The sequence below is a fragment of the Cavia porcellus genome, unplaced genomic scaffold, assembly GCF_034190915.1.
Source record: "Cavia porcellus strain 051 isolate PalLab524CR breed Dunkin Hartley unplaced genomic scaffold, mCavPor4.1 scaffold_29, whole genome shotgun sequence".
Lineage (NCBI taxonomy): Eukaryota > Metazoa > Chordata > Mammalia > Rodentia > Caviidae > Cavia > Cavia porcellus.
In genome coordinates, this window is record NW_026947512.1 from 9,884,640 (window position 1) to 9,911,063 (window position 26,424).

Below are 26,424 nucleotides of genomic sequence, written 5' to 3' on the forward strand. Positions count from 1 at the left end.
TCTACCTTAACTCCTTTTGCTAGTAGACTTCATATTTTGTGATCATTACCATTTGCCCAAGTGAATGACAGCTCTGAGTTGCTGGCCGCCTTCTGACTCAGTATGGACAACCTCGCACTGAACGCCCTTAGTTGCCCTTTTGGGCTCCTTCAACAGACGAGGACACAATTACACTGGGATTAGTTCTAGGAAGTTGGAAAGGATATGGACAATCACCCAGTCCGACTGTTTCTAATTTACATACCCCAAAATCTTAAATAGTGGCAAATCTGCAATTTTCAATACTCGACTGAAGCCTCGCACAAACTCTACATTTTCTGGTGCTCTGCAATGCCATGTTTCCTTGTTTTCTGCTAGGATGACATCAGATTCACGATAAAAAGGAAGTTCTGACTAAGGGATCTTCGGTGGAATCGCCTGGAGTTGGGAGGAGGAGGTTCACCCTAGCGCTCTTTACAACTGCTCTGAGCGTCTCTGAGGTTCCTTCGATGTGTCAATCAGTCTCCGTGCTTTCATCTCCCGAGTCAGAAACACCTATCGGGCAGCACTGCCCCCAAGTCGGAGAACTCCGCCAGCACCTCACGCGACCGGAACACCAAACCCAACCAGCTCCCGGCCCTAACCAGGCACCCGCTTGCCCGCATGCGCGATACAGCGCCCCCTCCGGCACCGCTCATCCTCTAGCAGACACCTCGGAGTAACGCAAGAGCCGCTGCGCCACGACACGCATGCGTATGTGAGCACCACCCAGCTGCTGGCAAGATTGTCCTCAGCGCTCCCGCCCCTTCCGCCGCTCGTGCGCGCGCACGGCCGGCTACGGCGCGCCGGGGTTGGCTGAGGCGGGACCGCGGCGGCGGCGGCGGCGGCCTCCAGAGCGGTAGTGGCTTCCAGTTGGCTTTATTAGTTTTTCTCCGCCCCCTCCCGTCGGACGCTGTTGTGTGGTTACCTTAAAAAACCCAACTTTATTGTTCCTCAGCCCCACCTCCTGGCGCGCGTCCTCAAAGGATGCATTGGAGCTGAGGGAGGTGGTGGCGGAGGGTCGCGGTCGCCGGCCCTCTCCTCCCAGCGCCCGCCCGGCCGGGAGGAGGGAGTCACGATGTCCGGTAGCCGCCAGGCCGGGTCGGGCTCCGCCGGGACGAGCCCTGGCTCCTCGGCGGCCTCCTCGGTGACTTCCGCCTCCTCGTCCTTATCCTCGTCCCCGTCGCCCCCTTCCGTGGCGGCGGCGGCTGCAGCGCTGGTGTCAGGCGGGGCGGCTCAGGCCGCGGGCTCCGGCGGCCTCGGGGGCCCCGGGCGGCCTGTGCTGGTGGCGGCCGCCGTGTCGGGCAGCAGCGGCGGGGCGGTGTCCGCGGGCCTGTCCCGGCTGAGCTGCGCGGCCAGGCCCAGCGGCGGCGTAGGAGGGAGCAGCTCCAACCTCGGCAGCGGCAGCAGGAAGCGCCCTCTGCTCGCCCCCCTCTGCAACGGTCTCATCAACTCCTACGAGGACAAAAGCAACGATTTCGTTTGGTGGGTTGGTAGAGCATCCGCTCTCCGCTCGATTACGGGTGGTGGAGTGGGAGGTCGGGCGACCTGGTCGAGAATTTGGGGGTACTGGTGCGCTGGGGGCGCCTATCCAGGGGTTCAGAGTTTGCTGAGACCTTCAGGCTCCTGGTTTGGGGGTGGGCATATAATAAAAGCAGTGAATGGTTTCAGTGCTGCTGTGCAGAAAGAGAAAGGAGTTTAGGGAATAACAAGGGGAGGAAGTCAAATAAATGGTTAAGCAGAAAAGGAGAAATTTGGGCAAGGACGCTGCATCTTGAGTTATTTTGGCCGACTAGTGAATTAGGCACCCAGTTATCCGCTGTACTTGTTTAGATGAATTAGATTTGTAGTCTTGAGGACTCACTCGGCTTCCGGGGATGCTGAGGGAAGGGATTGCTGATCACAGTTTGTTTAAGTGTGATGAAGGATGCTGTAAGCACGAGTTTGGATGTTTTAAGGAGAAATAATCTTTACTCTGTAAGTATGAATGTGTCTCTTCCCAAAAGGTAGGCAGGCCACTTTTGAATCTATAGAGGCCACTGTAGACGAAGTCTGTTCACGAAAAATTCCACATTTCAGACGATTAAGTTGAAACAGGGAGCCACACATTATTCACTTCCCAACTTGAGAAGGGCTAAGTGTAGAGATTTTGTTGTCATAATAAGTAAAAGGTTGGGTTGATGGTTTTGAAGAGAATGTTTGGGAATTTTCGTTGGATTTTAGAAGTTGGTTGGATTATGGGAACGTAATTGCTTTTATCTGATAGGGTTTTGTGCCTTTTCTCTGGAAAAAATTATTGACAGACTGTGATATGTGAGAAATTAATTCACTTTAGGGTTGAGGATGATCAGAATTGATGTTGTTAAAAGTAGTATGGTTATAAATTGGAACTATTAGAAGAGTTCTGAATTAGATTTACAGTTTGTAGACCTGTAGGAAAGCAGTAATGTCTTTATTAACATTTCTGCTTTTGTCTTAAATTGTTCTAAATTTAGAATTTATTTTTTATTGAAGCTGGAGCATAACTGATTGTTAAGTTAAAACAGTTCATGGTTGGATAGAAGAGGTGTTTGCACAACTACCCAATTATTTGTGCCACATGATAACATAAAGCTGTTAAAGCTAATTGGAGGTTTGTAGAATTTAGTTGTTTTTTAAGCCACTCTTTATATTTCAGTATTCAGTAGGTTAAAAGAAATATGCCGGCATCTTTATAGGTCACTAAAATAGCGCAGAAGGCAATAGAAGTTAGGGCTAAGGGAACCAACCATTCATTGAGTCATTCAACAGATACAGTGCTTGCTGTTGCTGTCTCCCAGGCACCATCTGAGTTTCAGTGTGGAGAGGCTACGTTATAGACTTTTGGAGAAGGACAAGGGGAGCCGCTGATACTGATTTTTTTTTTTTTTTACAGAGTAAAATTACACTAATACAGTCATATTCCCATTGGGGGTCAAACATATAACTTTGTTTCTGACTAGACAAACGTATCGTATCCCCTCACCACCACAACAGGTGAGTGAGAACTTAGATCTTCAGAATTTTAATTTAGTCCTTTTTTTTGCGTCCAATTAGTAAGTCTCATTTTTTTTTGGTTTGAATGCTTGTGTTTAGCCCAATGGTTGTGCGCCTCGCCTTCCCACACTGAAGTCTTTGGACTGAGCTACATCCCTAGCGTTGTTTCTTTCTTTTTTTTTTTTTTTCTTTTTAAAGACTAGATCTCAAAAAGTCGCTAGGTTGCACAGGCTGGGCTTGAATTTGCCATCCTCCTACCTGAATCTTCCCAAGTTCTGGGACTGTAGGCATGTGCCTATAGCCAGTGGTTCTTAAACTGGGTAAGTTGGAGGGAAGCAGCTGTTTCATTCATATGACATAAATGTTTTTAATCTTTTGATCCCAAGAAGACATTGGAGGTTGGGATAAGCATGCCTTCTTCTTGACTGAGAACATCTGATTTAAGTAGTCATGTACCTAATTTTAGGGACAGATACTGGTCTCTCTTGACTTACATTTAAAAGTAGCTTTATGTTTATTTGCGAGATTAACATTTTAAAGATTATTTGCATCTTAATATTTCATACCAAAGACTGAAAGTATTGTCAAGTTACAGGTAATTTTAACAATTTTATAGGTGGAGAATTTCTGGTATAGGAGTGAGTACTGTTTAACTTGATGTTATATAAGTGAGCATTCAAAGGAAGCTTTTGTTACTTTGATTTTTTTGGTGTTTTTCTAATATTGTGGAACTATGAATGTAGACTGTTTGGATGATGACTTCTGTCTTCTGTTCTGACTTACTTGTTTTATTGTATAATTATTGTCTCTGGGTTGGTCTTTCCATGTATCTGAAGTGACCTTTTCCACTCACAAAACAGGTAATTTTTCATGTTTTAGCAGAAACACGTGATTGCAAGTTAAACTTCTTGTGAGAAGGTTTAACTTTTAATTATCTGCATGAAAAAATAATATCTACGCTAAGTAGATTTACTATTTATTAAATATATGACTGCCTATTTCTTGTCAAACTAGGAAGACTGATTCTCATTAGAAGTTCATGATTTAAGTCAAAGAAAAACGTAACCACATAATTATAATATAGCTTGGTATCATTGCTTTTCTTAGTACCATGGAAGATACTAGTACCATTTCCTTTCTGTTACCATGCATATGTTAAATTGTAACATGTTAGATGTTGTTTCAGTCCTTCACATAATAATTTAAGAAGTCTATATATCACATTTAGTATTAAAAATGAAGCTTGTTAACCATATTTGCTTCTATATTTTCTGATTTATTAAAAAATAAAACAACTACATGTGATATCACACACCTGTAACCCAGTAGTCTGGTAGCATAAGGCAGGAAGATCTGAAGTTTGAACCCAGCCTGGGCAACTTAATTTAGTCCTGTGGAGTGACCTGTGGAGAGATCCTCTCTCAAAATAAAAAGGGCTGGATATGTAGCTTAGTGAGAAGGTTCTGACGAGAGTCTCCAGTAACACACCAAAAGCACATGAGCAAAACTAAGTAAAATAGGAGATATAGAACCTATTGTGAAGATGAAGATAATAATACTGCTTGATTCAGTTCAGTTATTATACGCGTGTACAGTTTATATGTGGTATGGTTCTTACTGAGTGTCAAGGTAAGAAAAATTTGAGTCATCGTATTATAGGATTTAATCTTCCCTATGTTAAGAAAGCAAGTGGAAAATTTCAGTGGCCTTTTTAGACTACAGTGAGTTTATAAATTGGGATTAAATTAGTTTAAAGAGCTGTTAAAGCGTATTCAATTATTGAAATCAGCTTCAGGATTTATTACTTTATTAGTGTATGAAAAGCCATCAAGAACTTTGTCTTGAATATACAAAACTAACATTTGATTGTTTTGCAAAATATTTTTTAAAAAGTGTCTTTTTTTGGAGGAGAGGTTCCTATGTAGTTTAGGCTTCAAACTTACAGTTCTCCTTCAGCCTTACATGTGCCTTTTGAATGAAAATGATGAAGAAATGTATTCTGGAGATGATGTCAAATTATAGCCGTTCAGAATGGTCCATCTGACTATCATCAGATGGTGAATCATCAACATCATTTTTAGCAGAAAATTTACGTGAACTAAATGTGAAAAAAAATGAAGATGGTTATGAAGCAGGATACAAAAGGCTATTAATTTGAATTCTACTCTATAAATTGAGAGGGAGTTATTTGTGAAGAAATAATACATTATCAAAGAACTAGTTGATTGGGAGTTACCTCTTCCTGGTACAGATCTTTTTTGTCTTTCCTGTTAGTGAGCTAACATTGCATAGGTGATCCATATTCCTTTAAGGACTGGTATTAATGGCAAATTTAAACCTTATTGTCTGATTTTCCTCCTCATATTTGTTCTTGATGATTTCTTTATATCATTTTTTTTTATCCTGTAACCCTTTTCCTCAAAACCTCTAAACCTCTGCAGCTTGAGAGGGGTTTCCCCCTCTCTCCCATTGCACCCAGTGTTTTTGCTCTAAGGTATATTCTCAATCCTTTTCCATTTTGTATTTTGAGTAAGGGGTTTACTGAGTTGCCAAGCTGGGCTTGAAGTCCAGCTGTTTCAGCCACTCAGAGTGCTAGCAGTACAGGCTGCCCTACCATACCTGGCTGGAAAGGCTTTTTGTACAGTGAAATTAAGCAGTGTTTTCTTTCCTACAAAGTTTATATTTTAAACAAAATAAAACACTTTAAATTCTTGACCTGTTCTTTTATGTGGTGTGCTCACCCCGTCTTTGCCCTCTACTTTGTTTGGTTTGTGTCTTTGTTCATTTATACTTTTGCTAACTTCTATTAGTATGGATCCTTAACTTTCAAGTAATAGTTTTAGAGAGTAACATTTTCTCTTATTAGCCTTGTTCCTGTTAGCTGTTCTTTCATTTTTCACAGCTAAGTTTCATGGCCATTTGGCTTTGGTAGAGATACTGAGACAAAGTGGGCTTTGTAAAAATCAGAGATGACTATTTTGGGAGCTCTTTAGATACATACCTGAGACTCAGAAGTTTATAACTGCCAAATCTACTCTAAAGTTAAACCGCCACTATTCTAAGGTTTTTTTCAACTTGGTTGAGCTTCACAACTAATATTTGATATAGGTACTCTGAGAATTTCCATCTTATAGACAAGGAAATTAAGCCTAAAGAGGTTATTTAGTTTTACTCTACGCAAAAATGGTGGCACCAATATTTTAGATATTTTGTTCCAGAGCTTAGCCATATTGCCTTGCCTTTATTTAAAAGCTTATTTTAATTGAAATCAGCTTTGATAAAATACAATTTATTTTATAAGTTATATAAGTCAGCAATTTTAAGGGTATATTTTAATAAATGAATGTACCTGTGTGGCCAACACCTTTGTCACGATTTGGAATATTTGTATCATTCTAGCAAGTTTGTGCCGACACTTGGCACTGTTTTCTACCCCGATATCTGGTGTCTGGCAACCAGTGATCTGTTTTTTATCACTATCATTTTGCATTTTCTAGAATTTCATATTAATGGAGTCATTCAGCATGTAATTTGTGTTTGCCTTCTTTCATCTGTTTCTGGTATATAGTTGTGATATTAACTATATCACTGATTTTGTGTAGATCACAGCATGAGCTCTGTATATTTTCCAGTTAAAAGATAGTTATTTGCTGTTAGTTTTCAGCTACTATGAAAAAGTTACAAACATTCACATAAGGTTTTTGTATGGATATAGTACCTGTTGAGAATGAGTCTGTGTTGTGAAACTATTTCTAAAATTGCTGTTTCTACTAGAAGCAAAAAAATTTGCAATTGTTTTACATTCTTGCCAACACTGAATGTTTTCAGTCTTTTGAATTTGGTCAGTATAGTGGATTTGTGGTGGTATTTTGTTATAATTTGCTTTATCTTAATGACTAATGATGTTGAGCATAAATTCAAGTAGTACTTATTTTTTATTTACATATCTTATGTGAAGTGTCAGTTCTGGTTTTTTTTTTTTTTTTTTTTTTTTTTTGGTCTATTTCTCCTAAATTGCTTGTGATTTTGAGTTGTAAGAATTCTTTATATAGTCAAGATATGTGTCTTTTGTCAGACTTAGATTTGTGGTATTTTCCTCTTTATGTTGCTTAATTTATTTTCTTGATGCTTTGAAGTATAAAAATTAAAAATTTAATTCTATGTGATTTTTTTTTCTGTGTCTTGGCTAACAAGTCACACCCTATAGAAGATTTATAATTTTCCATGACTAACCCTTTTAAAGTTAGCTTTTATGTATTATATGTGGTACCAACTAAAAACTGCCTCTATCTCTCATGGATACCTGATTATTATAACATTGTTTGTTGAAAAGAAGGTCTTTGTTCGTTAAAGTTTCTTGGTACTTTTCTCAAGAATTAACCATCTATGTATGAATTTTTGGGTCTTTATTCTGTTGTTCTCTATGTTTATCTCTACATCAGTGCCATACTGGTTTGCTGCTGTATCATTATGATAAGTCTTGAGATTGGGTAGTATTTTATTCTCATATTTTGAAGTTGTTTTGGCTATGCAAGTTTCCATTTTCATATGCATTTAAAAATTTCTCTTTGGGACTAGGATGTAGCTGTGTGGAAGAGCATGCACCTTGAGTTTAGTCATCAGCACTGGAAAAAAATTAGCTTGACAGTTTCTATAAAAAAAAGATGTAGGTTCTTAGACAAAATGGACTTTGACTTACTCATTTGAGAGAACTTGATATGTTAATACTGAACATAGGATACTTCTTCAGTTATTAGGTTTTTCATTGTTTAGACTTTAGAAATTAAAATTAAAGACATACTAAAAAAGATACCATATTTTTGATGTTTTAAAGTGTTTTTGCACCTTTCTTTATGAGTGATACTCCTGATCTGTGCTGTTTTATATATAGTCCATGTAATACATGTGTGTATATATTTTTATAATTAAATACCGTAGACTGGTGATTTAAATTCCTGAAGTTTATTTTCTCACAATTTTAGAAGGATAAGCAACAAATCTTGGCATATACAGATTTTTTTTCGGAGTCCTATGTCCTTGACTTATTGATGATCAAGATTTTCAGTTTGGTTTTAGCAGTTCAATGCAATGTAGATATTGGGGAACTTTCTGTTTTTAAAAATCATGTTGGGAGCCAGGTATGGTGGTGTACTGTATTCCCAGTGCAGGAGCGGCCTAGGCCACCCTGACTGACTAGTAAGAGTTTGTCTCAAAACAACAACACACTGAAAAACAAAAAAGCAAAACAGAAAACACCTATTTAGAAATTTTGGACCTTGGACTTCTGGTTTGAAGTTTTTTGTTTTTTCAAAAAAGATTTCAGCTGCCATCTCTGTAGGTAGTTCTGATCCAAACTATCTTGCTGCCTCTGACTTCAGCTGCACAATTGGTAGACCGTTTGATATTACCCTACAACTCTCTCAGATACTGTATTGTTTCTTTTTTTTTCTTTGTGTTAATTTGAGTAAGTTCTGTCAACTGTTTTTTTTTTTTTTTTTTTTTTATACTGGGAATTAAACTCAGGACCTGGTGCTTGCCAGGCAGGCACTGTGCTGCTAAGCTGTATCCCTGGTATTTTCAGATATCCTGCTTTGTAATTCTTTGTTTTGTGTATTGATAATCCCATCAAAAGAATTCTTTGTCTCCGATTATATGTTTCCTAAAGTTTTAAAATTCCATTTTACTTTCTCTTAGGAGGTCTTTTCTGAAATTCCTTATCTCTTCATACATATTCGTCATCTTTTTCACAAGATTGCCTAACATATTCATCATAGTTACTTTAGGTTCTTATGTCATAGTCTTACAGTTTGAGTTCCCTCCTAAATCTTGCTGATTGCTTTGGTTCCTGTTAAGAGTTTGTTTTTTTATTTTGCATCTCATTCTGAAAATCACATGTAGAACAGTAGACACTGACTTAGTATTTTTGCTTGGAAATAACCATACTTATTTTGTTGGTATGTTAACATGGTGATTAAGGGTACCTGGTCAGCAGTTGGGCTGAATTTGAATTTTCTTGTTGCTATCCCATGCACACACCATAGCTTTAAGTTCTACCAGTGTTCTCTGAAGCTTAAAGTGAAGTTTCAGGTGCCAGAGAGCTTTTCTTCATCACTTATGTTTTGTCTTTGGTTTTCAGTTTCCCACTTGCAGTGCAGGCTTATTTTCTTCTGGAATGAAATTGCCGATGCTCATAGTGATCATAAGGCTGCTTTCTCCCCATTGTTGGGCATTATTTATTGTGTACATGCCTTTTATTAATTTCAAGAGGGTTCTTTCCCCCAGTTCATTCTAGTTCTGTTAGATTATATAGTGATCATTATTGTACTCAACTAAGATTTACAACATTAACAATATTACTATCGACTGGGTAGCTTAAACAAAGGAACATTTATTTATTATAGTTCTTGAGGCCAAGAAACCCATCATCAGTGCATTGTCAGTATCTGATGAGTGCCTACTTCGGGGCTTACAGATTGCCACTTCTTGATTTATATGGTAATCACAGTATTGAATATTACAATCCAAGTATTGTGATCTCTTTCTTAATCTTCCTCACAATTTGGAAAGTTATCTTTGTAATCCCATTGAAACGTTATGGAATCCTGGCAAATAAATTACAATAAACCATCTCCAGTGCAATTCACAGCGAGAGAAAGTCACTAAGACATATTAAAAATTAAGAGCATCCAAGGAGTCCTAAGCCTGATCTAAGTAAGGATATGCAGGCAAAGACCTTGATCCAAGGCCTCTCCTAGAACTTACTGTCTTGCGAAGAAAAGAGTGGTTTGAGGATGAGTGTCAGGGAAGACGGCAGGAATTACAGGAGTAACAAGCTGGCTATCCAGCTGAGGAGAAAGCATCTTTGTAATATGCAAGGAGATATGCAGAAAGACCAGTCTGCATAACTTGACTGGAATAGCATATGAATGAATTTAGGAGGCTGTTGATTCAGTTTCTGATATATACACTTTTGCACCCTAGGTAGTCATAGCCTCTTACTTTAAGACCCCTACCCAGCTGACATCCCTGGAGCTCAGTGGTTCTGCCATCCCTTTGTGCTTCCATCTTTTACAGAGAACAGTATGTGAGGAAACAGGAAGCTGACATGTTGGCCTCCAGGATTACATACCAGTACCTCCACTAGCCTTATTTGCATCACTTAGAGCCGATTGAGGGGAGAACCATAGCCCGCTCGGTACACATCAGTATATGGAAATAAGTCTCAATTTAACTAATGTTGCAGTAGTTGTTCTGCATTTAAGAGTTTGCTCAAAGTGTCTCTTACAGATGTATTCTTTCATGTTCCAATGAGAACAGCTCTAATCTCTTTTTAAAAGGACAGAATTCCATCATGGGACTTCTACCCTGTTGACTTTATCAAAACCTGAGTATCTCCCCAAGACCCCATCTCCTAATTCCATACTTTGGAGGCTTACGGTTAAGGTTTCAGCATAAGAATTTTGGAGAGACAAATCTGTAGTCCATTATAAATGTGCATTATTTGTACTGGCTTTTGCTGCTGTTCTCTGATCTGTCAACATTTTTAGTGTTTTTTGATTCTTTGATTGAGAATTGAATGTGTTATGTGGGCTAGGCTTATCATAGGGCTTCCTTTAGCATTTTTTACTTAAAGGTGCTCAAAAGAATCTCTCCTTTATAAAAAGTGGAGTTTTTTTTTTTTTTTTTGGTCACATGTACTATAGTGAATGTATTTTAAGGAGACAGTTTGCAGTTTTGATACATGTATACTCACGTAATCACTAACATTTTAAAATAGGTGTGCATAAAATAGGCATTTTTATGCTCTGTGGTCTTTACAAATACAGGGTTTTAGAAAGTTTCTTCATGTTCTTTTGAAGTTAATCTCTATACCCAGCCAAAGACATTATTAATCTGGCTTCTGTTACTAGATTAGTTTTGCCTATTATAAAATTTGATGTTTCGTGGCTTGTTTCAATTAGTATATTTTTGAGCTTGAGCGATATTGTTATGCGTACAAATTTATTGCCTTTTTTGTTTTGATTTTTGAGATAAGGTCTTGCTATGTATGTATAGCTGCGCTGGTAGTCCTGGGTTCAAATGATTCCTCGGCCTTAGATTCCCAAGTAGCTGAGACTGTAGATGCCTGCCATTGTGTCTAGCAACTTGTTAAAATAATTTTTATATTTATTTTCTTTGGCTGGATATACCATAATTTGTCTATTCTGGATTATGTCTTGTTCTGAGACTTTATGAGTAAAACCCTGAAGAGTGCCTATTTATAAATCATTTTATCCACATATCTCTTTATTTTCCAGTGTTTTGTTGGCCATTAGGTAAATTTTTCATTTCAGATATTGTATTTTTCAGCTCTAGAGTTTTGACTGGTTCTTTATTGTATATCTTTCATTTTACTCATTATATGCATGAATTCCTTTAAATCACGTTTTAACTATTTGAAGTCCTTTTCTAATAATTTCATTATCTGTCAGTTTGTTTTATTGACTTTTTCCTGCTGTTTATTGCTTATATTTTCCTGTTGGACTTTGTTCTGGGAGACAAGTTACTTGGAGATCAATTTGATCCTTTTGAAGATTGTGTTTTGATTTCATAAAAATTTCAGGTGTTTTTTTTTTTGTACCGGGAATTGAACTCACAATGTCACACTTGCTAGGTAAGTGCTTATGCTGCTGAGCTAAATCCCCAGCTAAAAACACTTTTTAGAGAGACTTGTAAGTATTAATTTTTTCTGGGCTAGTTAGGTTCCATTAATACTGGTTTTTCTGGGGTTTTTGTTCAGAGCCCTGGCAGGTTTAATAACTCTCTCATTTTTTTACCTGGTTTCGTGGAGTTACACTGTAGGGACACCCTACTAATATTCAGCAAGGAAAGTGAATAAATCTTAAGTGGTACTTTGCTGTGTTCTTTCCTCCTAGACTTGGGGTTTGCTTCCAGACAATAAAGGTAAGGTGGGTCCATAGGAGTACTTGTATCTTTTGTTTTCATCTCTGAAGAATCTCCAGACTGTGCTCATTGTCAGAAAGCAGTTATTTTTATTTTTGTTTTACTCACCTTTCTAAGTATGTTCTAAGTATGTAAGCTAAGTAGGTGAGGTGCTCCAGGGTAAATGTTGACCTTGAGTGCTGGTAAGTTAATGGTGTTCCTCATTTCATAGAATGTTGCTCACTGGCCTATGCAAGCTTCCCTCTTTGTTTTCCTTACTTCCTTGATTCTAAAATTGAACAGGTTTTTCCCCTTTTCTGCACTTTGATATTTGTAAAAGTTAGGTTGGGCTTAGCTGGTGATATTGGCTCAGAGACAGTTGATAGTTATTTCACGTAAATGTGTACATTTTAAAAATCTACCTCAGAACATACAGATTTCAGTAGATTGAAAGACTCTGAGAGAGCTTTTCAGTTGTTTCATTCTCTGAACTAATTGTATGCGGTCATGAGGGTCAGGTGAAATTCTGGAATGTGGAAAATTAGACATGTTTAGCAACATTCCCCAAGTTAGAGTAAGATGAGGTTAGCTGGATTAAAATCCTAGTTTCAATGGCTTTTAATTCTTTTATGGTTCTTTTCTATTAACAAGTACTGCTTTACAAAGTAATGGACAGTGTCGTGCAGAAATACGATTATCAGTGACAGTCAAAAGTAAGTCAGGGAAGTTAGACGCTGAAAAGTGAGGTTTTGTAGGGGACCATGGTTTATTTCTTTACAGATTCACAAGAATGGCGTTTGACAAAATTTATATCATTTAAAGGTTTTTTATGGAGAACCATAAAATAAATTAGCTGGTGGTATAGTTTAGTGGGAGCAGGCGCTTAGCATTTTGCTAGTCCTGGTTCAATATATGGCACCAAAAGAAAGAAAGGGAGGTAGGGAGGAAATTTAAAATTTTCTTTCTCTCCAGGGATCCTTTTTTTAAAAAATGTATTTTTCATTTGACACATAGTAATTGTACACACCTAAGAGATGCAGTATGACATTTGAGCACTTGTATACAGTGTATAATTGTATCAGGGCCACTGGTACTTATTATGCCTCAGGCATTTTATCATTTCTTTTTATTGGGAATATACTGTTTGCTCTTTTGCAATAATTGTTGTCAATCACTGTTGTCCTGTGTATAGAGCATTGAAAGTTATTCCGGCTATTGACCTGTACCCCTGAAGTCATTAACCATCCTGTCTTCCCCTGATGTAGTAACTGTTACACTGTTCTCTTCTTTGAGATAAGCCTTTGCTCTTCTGTTTTTAACATTTTTGTTAGTGCATATTATACTATACAGACCAGTGGGTTTCATTTGGGCAGAGTAGTACATGCAGATAGCGTACTCTGATCATTTTCACTTCAACACTTTCCTGGTCTTACCCTAACTCTGTTTTCACATTTTAGGGGTTTTAGTATAGGTATTTCGATCTTATTCATTCCTTCATTACCTACCTTTACATTCTGTCCACTTATTCTTTCTCTTGTCTGAAAATCTCCCTTCCTCCCTCCTTCAGTCTTGTCCTCTCCTCTCCTCCATTCTCCTCCCTTTCCATCCTCTCTTCTTCCCTGTCCTTCCTCTCTCCTTGTTTTATTCTGCCCTGCCCTTGGAATTGAATAAAGGCCTTCACACTAAGCGAAATGCCCAGACCTTTTTTAAAATTTTGGGGCAGGGTCTCTGTAAGTTGCTGGGACTGAGCTTGAGATCATCCTTGCCTCCAACTCCCAGAATGCTGTGATTTCTGGTGTGTGCCATCACATGTGGCTTCCACTGTACTTTTTAAAAATCTCTTTTAGATTCCATATATTAGGGAGAACATATATCTGTGTTTCTGAGTGTTGGTGGTTTTGCTCAACATGATGATCTTATTTTAAAATCCATTTTCCTACAAATGACAAAATTTTGTTCTTATTGTGGTTTGTATCTAGATGTCATCAGTTTTCCCCTCCCCTCATAAAGCCTGGTGCCCTCATAAATGGGGCTTTTGGGAGTTGGCTATGGGTGTGTGATACTTACTGGGAGTAAGATATGTGATAACTAAATTGGTTTAGAATAGTTCTAGTTGTAGATAATGGTAGCTCCACCCGTGGTGTGGTTGGTACCAGTCTGTGGCTTTATAGCCTGAATGGAATTTAAAGCAAACAGAAATAATGCAGACTTGCTGCTTGTCTGCCTTCTGTCTTCTCCACTTTTTCTCCTCTCTCTGATACCACCCTGCCTTGGACTTGACTAAGCATTAGAAAATTCTACAAATTGTCAGCCAAAATAAACTTTTTCTTCTTTAACTTTTGGTGTTGAGTATTTTGTCTCAGCAATGAGAAAAGTAAGACAGTTTTCTTTTATGGTTGAATAACATGTCATTGTGTGTATATATAACACTTTTTCTTTATCCTCTCATCTGTTGGTAGGCACATAGGCTGGTTCCATAGCTTGGCTATTATATATTGTGCTTTAATTAACATGGTTATGCAGGTTTCCCTATAGTATGCTGACTTTAATTCCTTCAGATATGCATAAAGAGTGGCATAGCTGGGTCACATTCCATTTGTAGCTGTTTTTAGTTTTTTAGGGAAACTCCATATTGATTTCCAGTATACCTTTACTAATTTACATTCCATCAGCAGTGTAGAAAGATTCCTTTTCTTCCACCTCCTCGCCAAGTTTTTTTTTTTTTTTTCCATTTTTGATGATAGCTGTTCTTACTGGATTGAATTATTTCTTGCCATTGTACAAGCTGGTAAGTTCAACATAAATCCATTGGCAGATTTTTTTTTGTCTGTTGAGGACTCAAATTCTGGTCTATGGTCCGTGTGCCTGTTTGCTCTGTCCTCATGTGAAGAAAAGGGTGATCATGCTCAGTCACTTTTATAAAAGCACTAATCGTATTCATGTGGTTCTGTCCTTTATAATCACTTCACAGGGCAGTATGGTATTAACATTGGTGAGGCACACATATTTAAACCATACTCCCAGTTCTGTTACTGCTAAATGTTTGTTTGCATTATGTCTTCGATGTATTCTGCCACTAACTGGATGTTGTATACTAGACATTGTAGTGAACACTTCATATGTATCTTACTAATAAGTACAGTGAATCTAATATAAATACTATCTCAGTTGTACAAAGGTTAGAGATTAAACTGCTAGCTCAAAAATTGCAAAGCTGTAGATGGCATATAAAGGATTAATTTCAGTTGATTTCATTTTTCTAGAAAGTCAAAAAGCTAACTTTTGGTGAAAAAATAGCAGTTTTTTTATTTTTAATTCACATATTACTCAGAAGACATTCCTTAAGAGGTACTTGTTAGAACAGGTAGGATAGTACTTTTCAGGTATTGCAACTTGGATGTTACAACTTTTGGTATTAAAGGATTGAATTCTTTGACACAACACACATACTATAGTTTTATTCTTTTTTTGTAAATATAGCACTATGTGAAACGAAGTCAATTATTTTTTGTTTTCAGACCAAAACCCTTAATTCATTTTTGTCTCATACACAGCATTTAATCCATCAGCAAATCATAGCTCTACCTTCAAAGTACGTCTACAATCTGATGGCTTACGACTGTGTTACTATGCTCTGCCACTCTAGTACCATTTCTCACTTCAACTTTAGCAGCTTCTGTTACTAAGTTTACTTTTGCTTCCTTAGTGTCTTCAACCTATCAGGGTAATTGTATCCAAGTCATGTTACTGCTTTGTTCTAAGTCCTCCAATTAATTCCTGTTTTATTCACTTGTAAAAGCCATATATTTCTTAACATTTTGAGTTAACATTTTGAGGTGGCTTCTACTCTGTCTAGCTTTGCCTTGTGCTATTCTCCCACCTGATGGCACTTGTTATCCTCTAGATTTCCTTGTAGATCACTTCCTCACTGTCTTGAAACACTTGCTTAAATGTTGACTTACCTCTGAGGCTTCCCTGGCTACCACATATAAAATTGCAACCTATCTCTGGCTTGTTCCACCTTATCTTCTTTCCTTCCTATTTTCCTTTAGCATTTACTGTTACCTAGCCTTACTATGTAGTCCTTATTTTATTAGCTGCATTCTTCTACTAAGTCCTAATGTCAAAAGGGCATTTTTTTTTTTTGTTTACTTGAATGAGGTATGATCAAAATATACAGTGAATGCTAAAATTTTTAAAATTTACTATAGTAAAAACACATTGCCATTACTCTCCTTCAGAATACGCCTCTTACTTCAAACACACTTATTTCATCATCCTTACTTTCTGAAGTTGATCTGAAGTTTTCTTTTGTGAAGGTCTTTACAAAATATGGCAAAAACGTACAGTGACAGTGAGTGCTGCTACAAGATGCCTCCTACTGTAAAAACATCGTGGTTGTCTTCATCTGTCTTACTCACTGTGTCTGGTCCTGTACAACTTTCAGCTTTTCCCCAAAGTTATAATGACCATAGAAAGTAAATGTTTTGAATTGATTTGGCACAAATGTATTTGAAGGAAGGAGATGGTATTTTGTGGGAGATTAATGACCATGTATCTTTTATTGTATTCAAAGTTTCATAATCTTTTGATTATATATCTTTGTGTGAAGAACCATGTATCAGTATTCATTCTGTTGTTTATTGATGGAGTGCATATTTAAAAAGTTGGAGTTTTCTGGGAGAATTTTGATATACATTCACAGTTGATTAATTGGGGATGCTTTGGCCATTTCAAAAATGTCCACTGTTGTTACTATTGAAAGTCTGGACTGACTTCCGAACAGACTGGTATCTTTGTTAATGTATTTTCAGTTTTGCTTCTAAGCTTTATTGATTGCATCACAAAACAGATATGATGGTTTTGTCATTCAGACTTTTAAACATTTACTTTGTAACTGGGAAAATGTGTTTCAAATTTTAAAAATGCCTATTTATAGGGACTTTTTAAAAGGTTTATGTATTTTCAGTACCTTGATTTTCTGTAATGAATGATAAATTTGGATATTTACCATTGTCCAGCCTGAACTGTTTCTAGTTTTAGAAGTGAATCAATATTGAAACCACAGAGTTTCATTCAGGTGAACAGGTTAAAAAATAAAACGTATATATGATATAGTTTCCAGAGCATAAATGGAACTACAGGTTATTGTGTAAAGTGAAGTAAACCAGGCACAGAAAAAATGTCCTTTGATCCTAAAGGTTGATCAATGAGTGCTAATATATAGTTAGATAGGAGAAATAAACTCTATTGTATTGAACAGTAGGGTAGCTGTAATTACTGCATAGTTCAGAAAGCTAGAAAAGGAATTTTGAGTATCATCACCATAAAATAAATGACAGTATTTTTGCCCTGATTTGAACATTAGATACATTTATTGAAACATCATGTGATGCCCTATCAATATAGTCTTTTAATGTATCAGTTAAAATTATATACAAGTATTGTTTAAAAGTAGATTCAGGTAAATGTTCTAAACCTTTTATTTCTGTACTACATGCCGTAAGAATTTGGTGAAACATTTCTGGGAATTCTTGGACCTGCACTGGCTCAAGAGCTATACCTTGAATAGTGTTGCGCTGTGCACATTCTGACTTCCACTTGATCCTTGTTTATAGTGAACTTTCCTGTTTCATACTTATCTCTGTGTTGATCCTTTTAGGGGTTATGCAGTGTAGATTGGCCTCCTTTTTGGTTTTGTTCTTTTTAGTGTTTGATGTGGCCTGTATCTTTATCTTGATTTGTCATTCACTTTTGAGTCTGCTTTCTATCTTGTGGGAGTTTTAATATCTTTATCACAATTAACTATTTCTTTTCTTTTTATTATGGTAGTTTTAAATCTGTTTTATTCCTATGCATATCATTTTAACAGATTTATAAGGGGAAATACAGCATTGTTTATGGTAAATTTGCTTACAACTTGGAAGTAGGCTGGACATGGTGGTGCACACCTGTAATCACAGCTGAGGCAGGAGGATCACTGTGAGTTTAAGCCAGCCTGAACTACATACTGAAATCCTGTCTCAAAATGATATAAAAAACAAACAAACTTGGAAGTCTGCCATATATATTCATTCATTCCACCCCCCCCCACACCCCGAGGTAATCATGGAAATTTGGCATCTAAGAAGACTCTTGTGTACTTTTATGGAAATTTGACATCTAAGAAGACTCTTGTGTACTCTTGAGCAGGTACACTGCATAATTTGTCAGATCAAGAGAACAGTTAGGCCTGGAATCCAGCTTACATTTTACTCACTAAGGCTAATTCCTTTGTTGGTACTCTTAAGAGAGCCACCCTTCCAGCCTGCCTGCCTCCTGCCTCTCTCCCTCCTTTTCTCTTTCTCTCCTTTCTTTTGCTTTCTCCCTCTCTCCTTCCATTCCTTTCTTGTGGCACTGGGGATTGAACCTAGGGCATTTGTACTGAGTTATATCCCAATATGTTTTTATTTTTTATTTTAAGATAAAGTCTTGCTAAGTCACTTAGTTTCTAGACTGAACTAGAACTTTCAAGCCTGGCCTCCTAAACTGCTGGGATTTTAGACTTCATCAGGAATAGTGGGATTTCCTGTTTCTAATTCTATATAGGCACCATCCTAGTTTAAGGGAGTGCACCTAGTTTAAGGGAGTGCCTTTTTTATTTGTGTATCTTAGTAATGACATACCTAAGGACTTTCAAACACAAAATGATAGTCCTTTCTCAAAATTGAACCAATTAGATATTCATTGTATTCCATCATAACTCTTTACCTACTCAGTGAATTGGATGGTTGGTTTTTCCATATCAGCCTTTCCCAGTATCTCAGTTGTCTTTTCTCTAGGTTTCATTGCAGCCATTGGGTCCGCTTACATGGTTTTTTTTTTTTTTTTTCCATTGTTTTCTAATCATCTTTAACATGTTTGATGCTACCATTATACTTTGCCTCCCCACATTCTGGGATAGTTCTCTGTTAAGGAGAAATCTTCCTGAATGAGTAAATTTTTGTTTATAGTTTTAAGTCTTACTTTAGCACCAGTAAGAATGAGAATTGTATGGCTATAACAAAAAAACAGATGAACACTGGCTTAAGAAAGCAAGGATTTGTTTTTCTTTACAATGAGAAGTTCAGAGGTAGGCAGTCCAGGGCTAAGTTAGCTACTCAGGAATGTCATTAAGGAATCAATGTCCTGTCTTTCTGGTTTATAGCTTTTGTCTTAATGGTCACAAGGTGGCTGTTGAATCTCTGGACACTAGAGCCATAATTAGAGGAAGGATGGAAAGAGAAGGATGAAAGAAATTTTTACGGTTTTCTTCTATAAGCAGTGTCCTGTTGTCTTGGGACTGATGCTGTCTGCTCATGTCAAGGTCTGTGTATGGCCCACCCTCCTTCCAAAAAGGCTTGACTTTTGAACATTCCGCTTTTGCTTTTCTAGAAAACAAGCAAAGGAGGAACAGAATTGGAATTTAACTCAAAAGTATCAGAAAACCAAATAGGGCAGTTTTTAGCTTTGTTAATTCCTGGTTCAATAACTTCAACAGCTTTGTACCTCAATTTCTTTATCTATAAAATGGCTCTAGTAATAAGAATGTGTCTCATCATTTGGTAGGAAGGATTAAATGAATTAATGCATGTCATAGGTTTAAGGGGTATATAGTTTGCCTTATTTTGAGTATTATCACTGCATTATCTACAAGTATTTTTGAAACTAAAATTATAAATTTATTACTCAGAGTTTTGTTTTCTTTGGAATGGGAAAAGAAAACATTTAGATTAAAACAGATCTGGTTAGGTGACTTTGAGTATGAAGTAGGGATATGTGGAATAAGATGATAATTTCCTTGAGGGCTCTGGTGATTAGTGGGCACTAAGAAAATTATGGGCTGAGTTAATTTTGATAAATTTAAATTGAACCATTGAATTAATTTTGGTATTCATGGTCTTTGGGTGGTTTGGAATAGATTGGTGTTTTACCATCAATGTCTTAAAGTTGAACTCAGTAGCAATGTTACCAATCCTTGATAGGTTAGAAAACTTAATTCTTAATTTGATTTCATGTCCAATTTTAATTATTTTTAAAATTATCAATTATTTTCTATTTTTTTTAGCCCCATCTGCTTTGATATGATTGAGGAAGCATACATGACAAAATGTGGCCACAGCTTTTGGTAAGATGATTTTATTCAGTCAAATAGTCTTTCAGCACTTTTAAGTAATGTATAAATGGAGTCAGGAAAATAATACTTTTTAAACTAACTTTATATTGTTTTCTTAATTGACATGTCTTTGCAGAGTTGCCAGTTCAAGATAGTAACATTTGGTTGGTACATAGTTTGTGTGAAGTACTATATTTAGGTTTACCGTAGAGATTAAATATGGATTTTAAAACTTTGCCTTTTATTAATTGTTATCAAGTACTTTGCTGTTTTAGGAAAATTGAGAATGATAAGCATTAGGACCAAACATTTGGAATAGGTTGTAAGCTCAGAACATGGTGGAAAAATTATGGCGGATTAAGTTCTGATTCTCTTTAATACATTGCTCAGTGTTATCTGTAGATTATATCATGTCACATTTTTTTGTGTATTTACACACTTTTAATTGGGATAAAATACAACACAATTTACAGCCTTAACAGCACTTGTGTTTGCTTGGTTTTGTTTTTGCATATTGGGAACTGAACCCAGGGCCTTTGCACTGAAATGTGTTTCCAGTTTGTTTGTTTGTTTGTGGAATTATTCTTCTTCTTCTCCTCCTCCTCCTTCTTTTTTTGGCATTGGGAATTGAACCCCTGAGTTCCCCACAAAGCTATACAGCCCTTAACTTGCAACAGTGTCCCTCTGAATAACTAATTTGCCCAAGCTCCTGCCTCACCCTTCTGGACTGCTGGGACTACTGGTGTATGACATCACACCTAGCTTGGTTCTAAACTTTTCGATATGTACAGTTCAGTATTGTTGAGTATGTTCATTTGTTGCGTACACCATCTCCAGGACATTTTCATTATACAAAAATTGGAAGAGTGTAGCCATTAAAAACAACTTCCTGTTTTTCCTTCTTTGTAGTTTCTGACAGCCACCATTCTACTTCCTTTTATATGAATTTGGCAACTCCAGAAATCTTACATAAGTGGAATTACACAATAATGGCTTTTTGGTTACTAACTGACTTAGCATAATGTCTTGTATGTTCATCTGTATTGCTATAGTTTAATTTAGAATTTCTTTCCTTTTTAAGACTGAGTAATATGCCAGTGTATGTAGAGACCACATTTGTTTTATCCATTCATCTCTCCAAGGAAAGTAGGATTTCTTCCTTGTGTTGGTTCTTCTGAATGGTGTGGTTGAACATAGATATAAAATACTTCTATTGCACGGATTTAAATCAGAATTGGAATTGCTAAATTTTACATAAATTCTGTTTTTAAGCTTTTGAGAAACCACCTTACTATTCCATAGTGGTTATACCATTTTATTATTTATTTATTTACTTATTTGGTCATATTGAGTTATTTATCTTTGAGATAGTGTCTCAGTATATAGTCCAGCTAGGCCTTGACCTTGCTTCAGTAGTGCAGGTTGCTATGTGATCTAGACTGGCTTTGAACATGCCATTTTCCTGCTTCAGTCTCCTAATGCTGGGATTACAGAAATGTGTCAGTATGCCTCCTAAGTGATAGCATTTTATGTTCTCATCAGTAAGCACAGAGGAGTTCTAATTTTTCCATCTAACTTGGTATATATCTTGTTTTCTTTTTGTTGTTTACTTTTCCATATTTTTGATAATAATCATCCCAGCAGATATGTAATCTGTGTATGTTTAATTCCTTTCTTTGCCATTTTGTTTTTGCTCACTTACTATTGACAATTTATTACCAAGGATGTTTTAAAGGATCCAAATGAATGAAATGCAGAAATATATTGGGTAAGGTAGATAGGAAAGGGCATGGAACTTTCATGCTTTCTCCAAGCATTCCACCTGCCTGCACCCACAAGTGTTCAGAAACATAGTTCTCTGAACTCTGTCCTCTTGGGTTGGTAGAGACTTTGTGATGTCATGACTAATTAAATTGTTGATTGGCCATGAGTAGTCAACTGAACTTTTAGTCTCTTCCCTCCTTCCTGAGGATGGAAGATGAGTGTAGCTATCTGTTTCATTCCCTTACTACCAGCTGAGGCTACCAGGACCTCCCAGATATCAGACATTAATTTAATTTGTTTATTTTTTGATTGGCAGTGGTATATCCTATTTGTAATCTGTCATGTTTATGAATTATTTACCTCTTCCCTTGGCATAAGGATTTAGTCTTAGTCTTTTTATTGTATTCTAATAGTCCTTACATTTCAATTCATATTGAAACTAGACCCATAATTTTATGTTGAATTTATAGTTATATGCAGCAGATTAATATCCGTTAGTCATGAAAGATATTGGTGTTAGCACCAATCTATAAATCCTTTAGTTTCATCTGAATCATGTTTCAGGAATAGGCATATCCAATTTGATGGTTTTTAAAATAGTTTAGAATAAAAATAGGTTTTTAAAATAGTTTAGAATACCTTAGGTTGGATTCTTTATTAAAACAAATTGACTTAGAAGCCTTTTACTGTGCAGAAGATGTAATATGAAGTGTAAATCTTCATTTCCTTGATCTCAACATCTTCAGGTGTTGTCACTTGGATAGAATGATTATATTTTTTCAGAATTTTTTCTTTATTTTCTTGAATATATTTCAGTTTTTGTGTTTGTGTTAATATTGTTATGATTTATGGCTTGCTTTATGCTCCATATTGCTAATGAAATTCTGGTTATGTAGTTGTCCCTTCTATGGTAGTATGTGAATGGTTCCTGATTATTCAGTTGATCCACCTCCCAAACATTCCATAGAAAACCATATAGTTAAAAGTTTTTGGATCTTGAATATTCTGGAAAATTAAGTGATCTAGTGGAGACTTTACAGCCTTGGGACTATTGAGATATTAGATCAATTAATTTTTGGTTGGAGTGACTGTCCTGTATATTATAGTTATGTCATCATAAAATAACCTTATGTATCTATAGAGAAATACTTCTTCTTTATCTTATATCCAGTAGCAGCTCCTCACTCTGTTGTGAAAATCAAAAATGTTTGCAGACATTTCTTGATATTCCTTGGGGAAGAAAATTGCCTACAGTTAAGAAATGTTGATCTAGAGCTAGCTCTTATTTATATAGATCAGGACTTCTGTTTGTTTTTTCCTCTCTTTCATCCTTCTCCTTTCCTCATTCTATCCTTACTCCTTCCACTTTCTTTTCCTTCATGACTTAAAGTTTTTGAAGTGCTAAACAGATTATAAAGAGGAGTTTTTACTTTTGCTAATTGTTCGCCTTTAACTTTATGTGTACTGTGGTATTTAAAAAAGACTCTGGATCAGTTTCAGTAATCATGCTTCACTGTGCTGTGAAATGTAGTAAATTACTAACTGACCATATAACTACACAGACCTTGCCTTTTCAATGAGTCCTATTATTGTCATGTTGTTTAGGTTATTGTTGGAAACATCATTGATGTTTTAAATGACTTTTCCCCCCTCAAATTGATTTAGGTTTAGAACCTAATTATAATTTAACTTACCATTGTGTTATACCTTAATGTGAATGTATTTTAAAACACCTTCCCAAGAGCAAGGTTTCATTGCATAGAGACTGTGTTGGGCAGGAGCTGATAAACCTAGAGCTTGTCCTAATGTGAATCTTTATGTACTGTGAACCTTCTTTGCAGTTTTATTTAAAGCAAAAGTTCATAATTATTTAACCTCATGTGTGAACCTGTCTTTTTATTGTAACTTTGGCTGGTAAGTGGAAGCCTAGCAGTGTATAACTCCATCCAGATTATTGACACAACCTCAAAATGGACACCCACAAATACCTCTCATTCCACATGTAAATGACTAGTCTTTTCTAGTAGCAAGTTTGTAAAAATACGGCAAGCACTTCTGCCTAAACTTAATGATTTATTAATAAAAAAACCTGGCTTCTGTGTAGTATAGAGATAAATTGGCTCTTTGTCTTTGCCTCCTTGCTGCTTCTGGATTGTTTCCTGCACTTTGCTTCTCAGATCTCATATCTGTCGAGTTCTGACTTCACTGCTTTGCTTCATTACAAGTTGATTCTAATCCCAGTATATAGGCGATCAGCCTGGGTGTTGGGATGTCTTTTGCAACATCAGGTCATCATATTATACTATGTTCTTAGTGTTTATACTGGTTATTATGTTTGATGACTGGTACCGGTTTATTTTTATTCCTTTTTCTGAAATTTTTTGAAAATGCAGTCTTGTATGTTTGCTTATTTTTGTAAAAAGACATTTGTATTTTGTCAAATAGAAGGAACAGATAACCTTATGCATCTATAGAGCAATACTTATTCTTTATTATATTTTTAAAAGTATGATTTAATGTATATGTTGGTTTATTTTGATGATATTGGAGATTCTTTTAATAAGCAAATAGAAGAGGTATTGACAATCACATACATGATAGTTACGTGGAAAGGTTTACTCTGGGATGGTAGTGAGGTAGTAGATGCTATTAGCTTTGTCTTTACTAAGATATAGTACTTAACATCCACAAGTTAAAAGATGAGAAGTTTAATTTGGCTCACGTTTTAAAGGGATTGAAGTATGTAGTAAGTTGGGTCAAGGTGAAACATCATAGTGGAAGGATATGGGAGAGTAAGGCTACTTAGTTTATGGATACTGGGAAAGAATGAGAGCAGTGAGGCAGTGCCAGAGAGGAAGAGACTAGGAATCAGACATAAACCCTCAGAGCATAGTTTTATTTAGACAGTGGTATGTAATTTGATATGCTTAAATTTTGTGATTACATGAAAGTAAAAGAGGGCACTATCTACTTGATTCTGGAATAATTTTTGCCAGGGGTTTAGCTCAGTGGCATAAACACCTGCCTAGCAAACACAAGGTCATGAGTTCGATCCCTGGTACCCCTCCCAAATCTTATATTGACAATTTTTCTATTTTTTAATGGAAACTATTTGCCAACACTCAACTTTTCACCTTTCTGTCATCCTCTCGCATTTTTAATAACTTTCCCAGAGTCTGCTTCATGACTTGCTTTATTTGAATTTGCAGATTTTTTAAACGAAGTACATTTTTGCAAGTAACAGTTGTTTCCTGGTAATATTAACTCATTTTCTTTTATTTTAAACATACTGTAAATTTCTCCATGTTGGAATTCTTAGTGTAATGCATATGCATGCTATGCTTCTCCTTTGTAATATGAAGACAAAAACATTTAAAATGTTATTTGCATCACTGTAATTTCCTCTTAAGGAAATTTCAGTCAGATATGAAGCATAGTTTATGATAATATGGTAATGCTAGCCTTGTAATAATTGTCAGTAATGATAATATTGTTTCTAGAACCTGTGAGAGTCATTTTTAATAGACTTTTGAATTTGTGTTATATGCCAGGCATTTACTCCAATCTTCAGACTCCTGTACTGTGCCAAAGACCAGGGTTACTTGGATTCTTTGTACTTTTCTCCTTTTTGCTTATCTCGAAAGTAACAAATAGGAAATGAGAAAGTACTTGGTATCCAGAACAGTGAAATTTTGTGGATCTAGGGTATTTTCATTTGTTCAGAAGGCAAGTCAATGCAAAAATCACCTTCAGTTTATAAAGTTGAAATAAATTTATAGTAATTTAGATAAAGAATGAAAAGTTTGCTTTCTTTTTAGGAAAGATGTCTATAAATCACCCTTCTAATTTCTCAGGAATCAATTTTTTCCTAATTGTTTGAAGTAGTATTTACCATAGAGGGCTGAAGACATCTATAATATCTCATAAAACTCACAAATACTGTTAAGATTGTAGTAAATGTCTCAATTTGTTGAGAATATATATCTATATATAATTTTTTTTTAGCACATGTGAGATATGTTTATCCATTGTGTGGTAGATTGCTAATTTTCTCCAGGAAGGTAGTGATTATAATAGTAGTTATTCTCATGTCACTTCATTGCTTTTCTGTGATTTGGTTGAACAATATTTAAAGAATTTATTTTAAGATAGTACACAGTTGTAAATATTAAACAGTATAGAAATACAACATATGAAAGGCAAAATTTCCTGTGGTCATATTTTTCCAGTGATAACTGTTAATGTTATTTTTATATGCATATAATACAATATGATGTTTATTGGTGGTATAGCATTGCATTGGATTACTGTTTATAAATTTACTTAGTCTTGTAGTATTTAGCATGTTTCTATTTTAGTTTGCTATTTACAGATAACCCTGCATTGAAAATTTACTACATACTTATTTCCTAAGAAAAAATTCCTATCTTATGGATGAATATAGACTTCTAAGAGTTTTCGTGTAACTTGGCTTCTAGGAAAGTTGTGCTGGTTCCATTTTCTCTAATAGTGTATAGCATTCATAACCATGTGCATTCCTTTAACTGTTAAAGTATTCTGAATTTTTCCAT

The 26,424-nt window shown here is 36.2% G+C and overlaps 1 protein-coding gene across 5 annotated transcripts in view; it reads left to right on the forward strand.

Annotated features, from left to right (window-relative positions):
* The first annotated feature begins 833 nt into the window (after nucleotides 1–833).
* Cop1 (COP1 E3 ubiquitin ligase) overlaps nucleotides 834–26,424 on the forward strand; it is a 174,263-nt gene continuing 148,672 nt past the window's right edge. For 2 of the 5 annotated variants that reach the window (XM_063239818.1, XM_063239817.1), the window contains exons 1-2: nucleotides 834–1,503; nucleotides 20,042–20,101. In XM_063239818.1, coding sequence (XP_063095888.1) covers nucleotides 1,097–1,503; nucleotides 20,042–20,101 — 467 coding nt within the window. In that variant the 5' untranslated portion in view covers nucleotides 834–1,096. Of the gene's footprint in view, nucleotides 1,504–2,961; nucleotides 3,034–20,041; nucleotides 20,102–26,424 lie in introns of those variants that run through there. The other 3 variants (XM_063239816.1, XM_063239815.1, XM_063239819.1) reach the window with 3 other exon arrangements.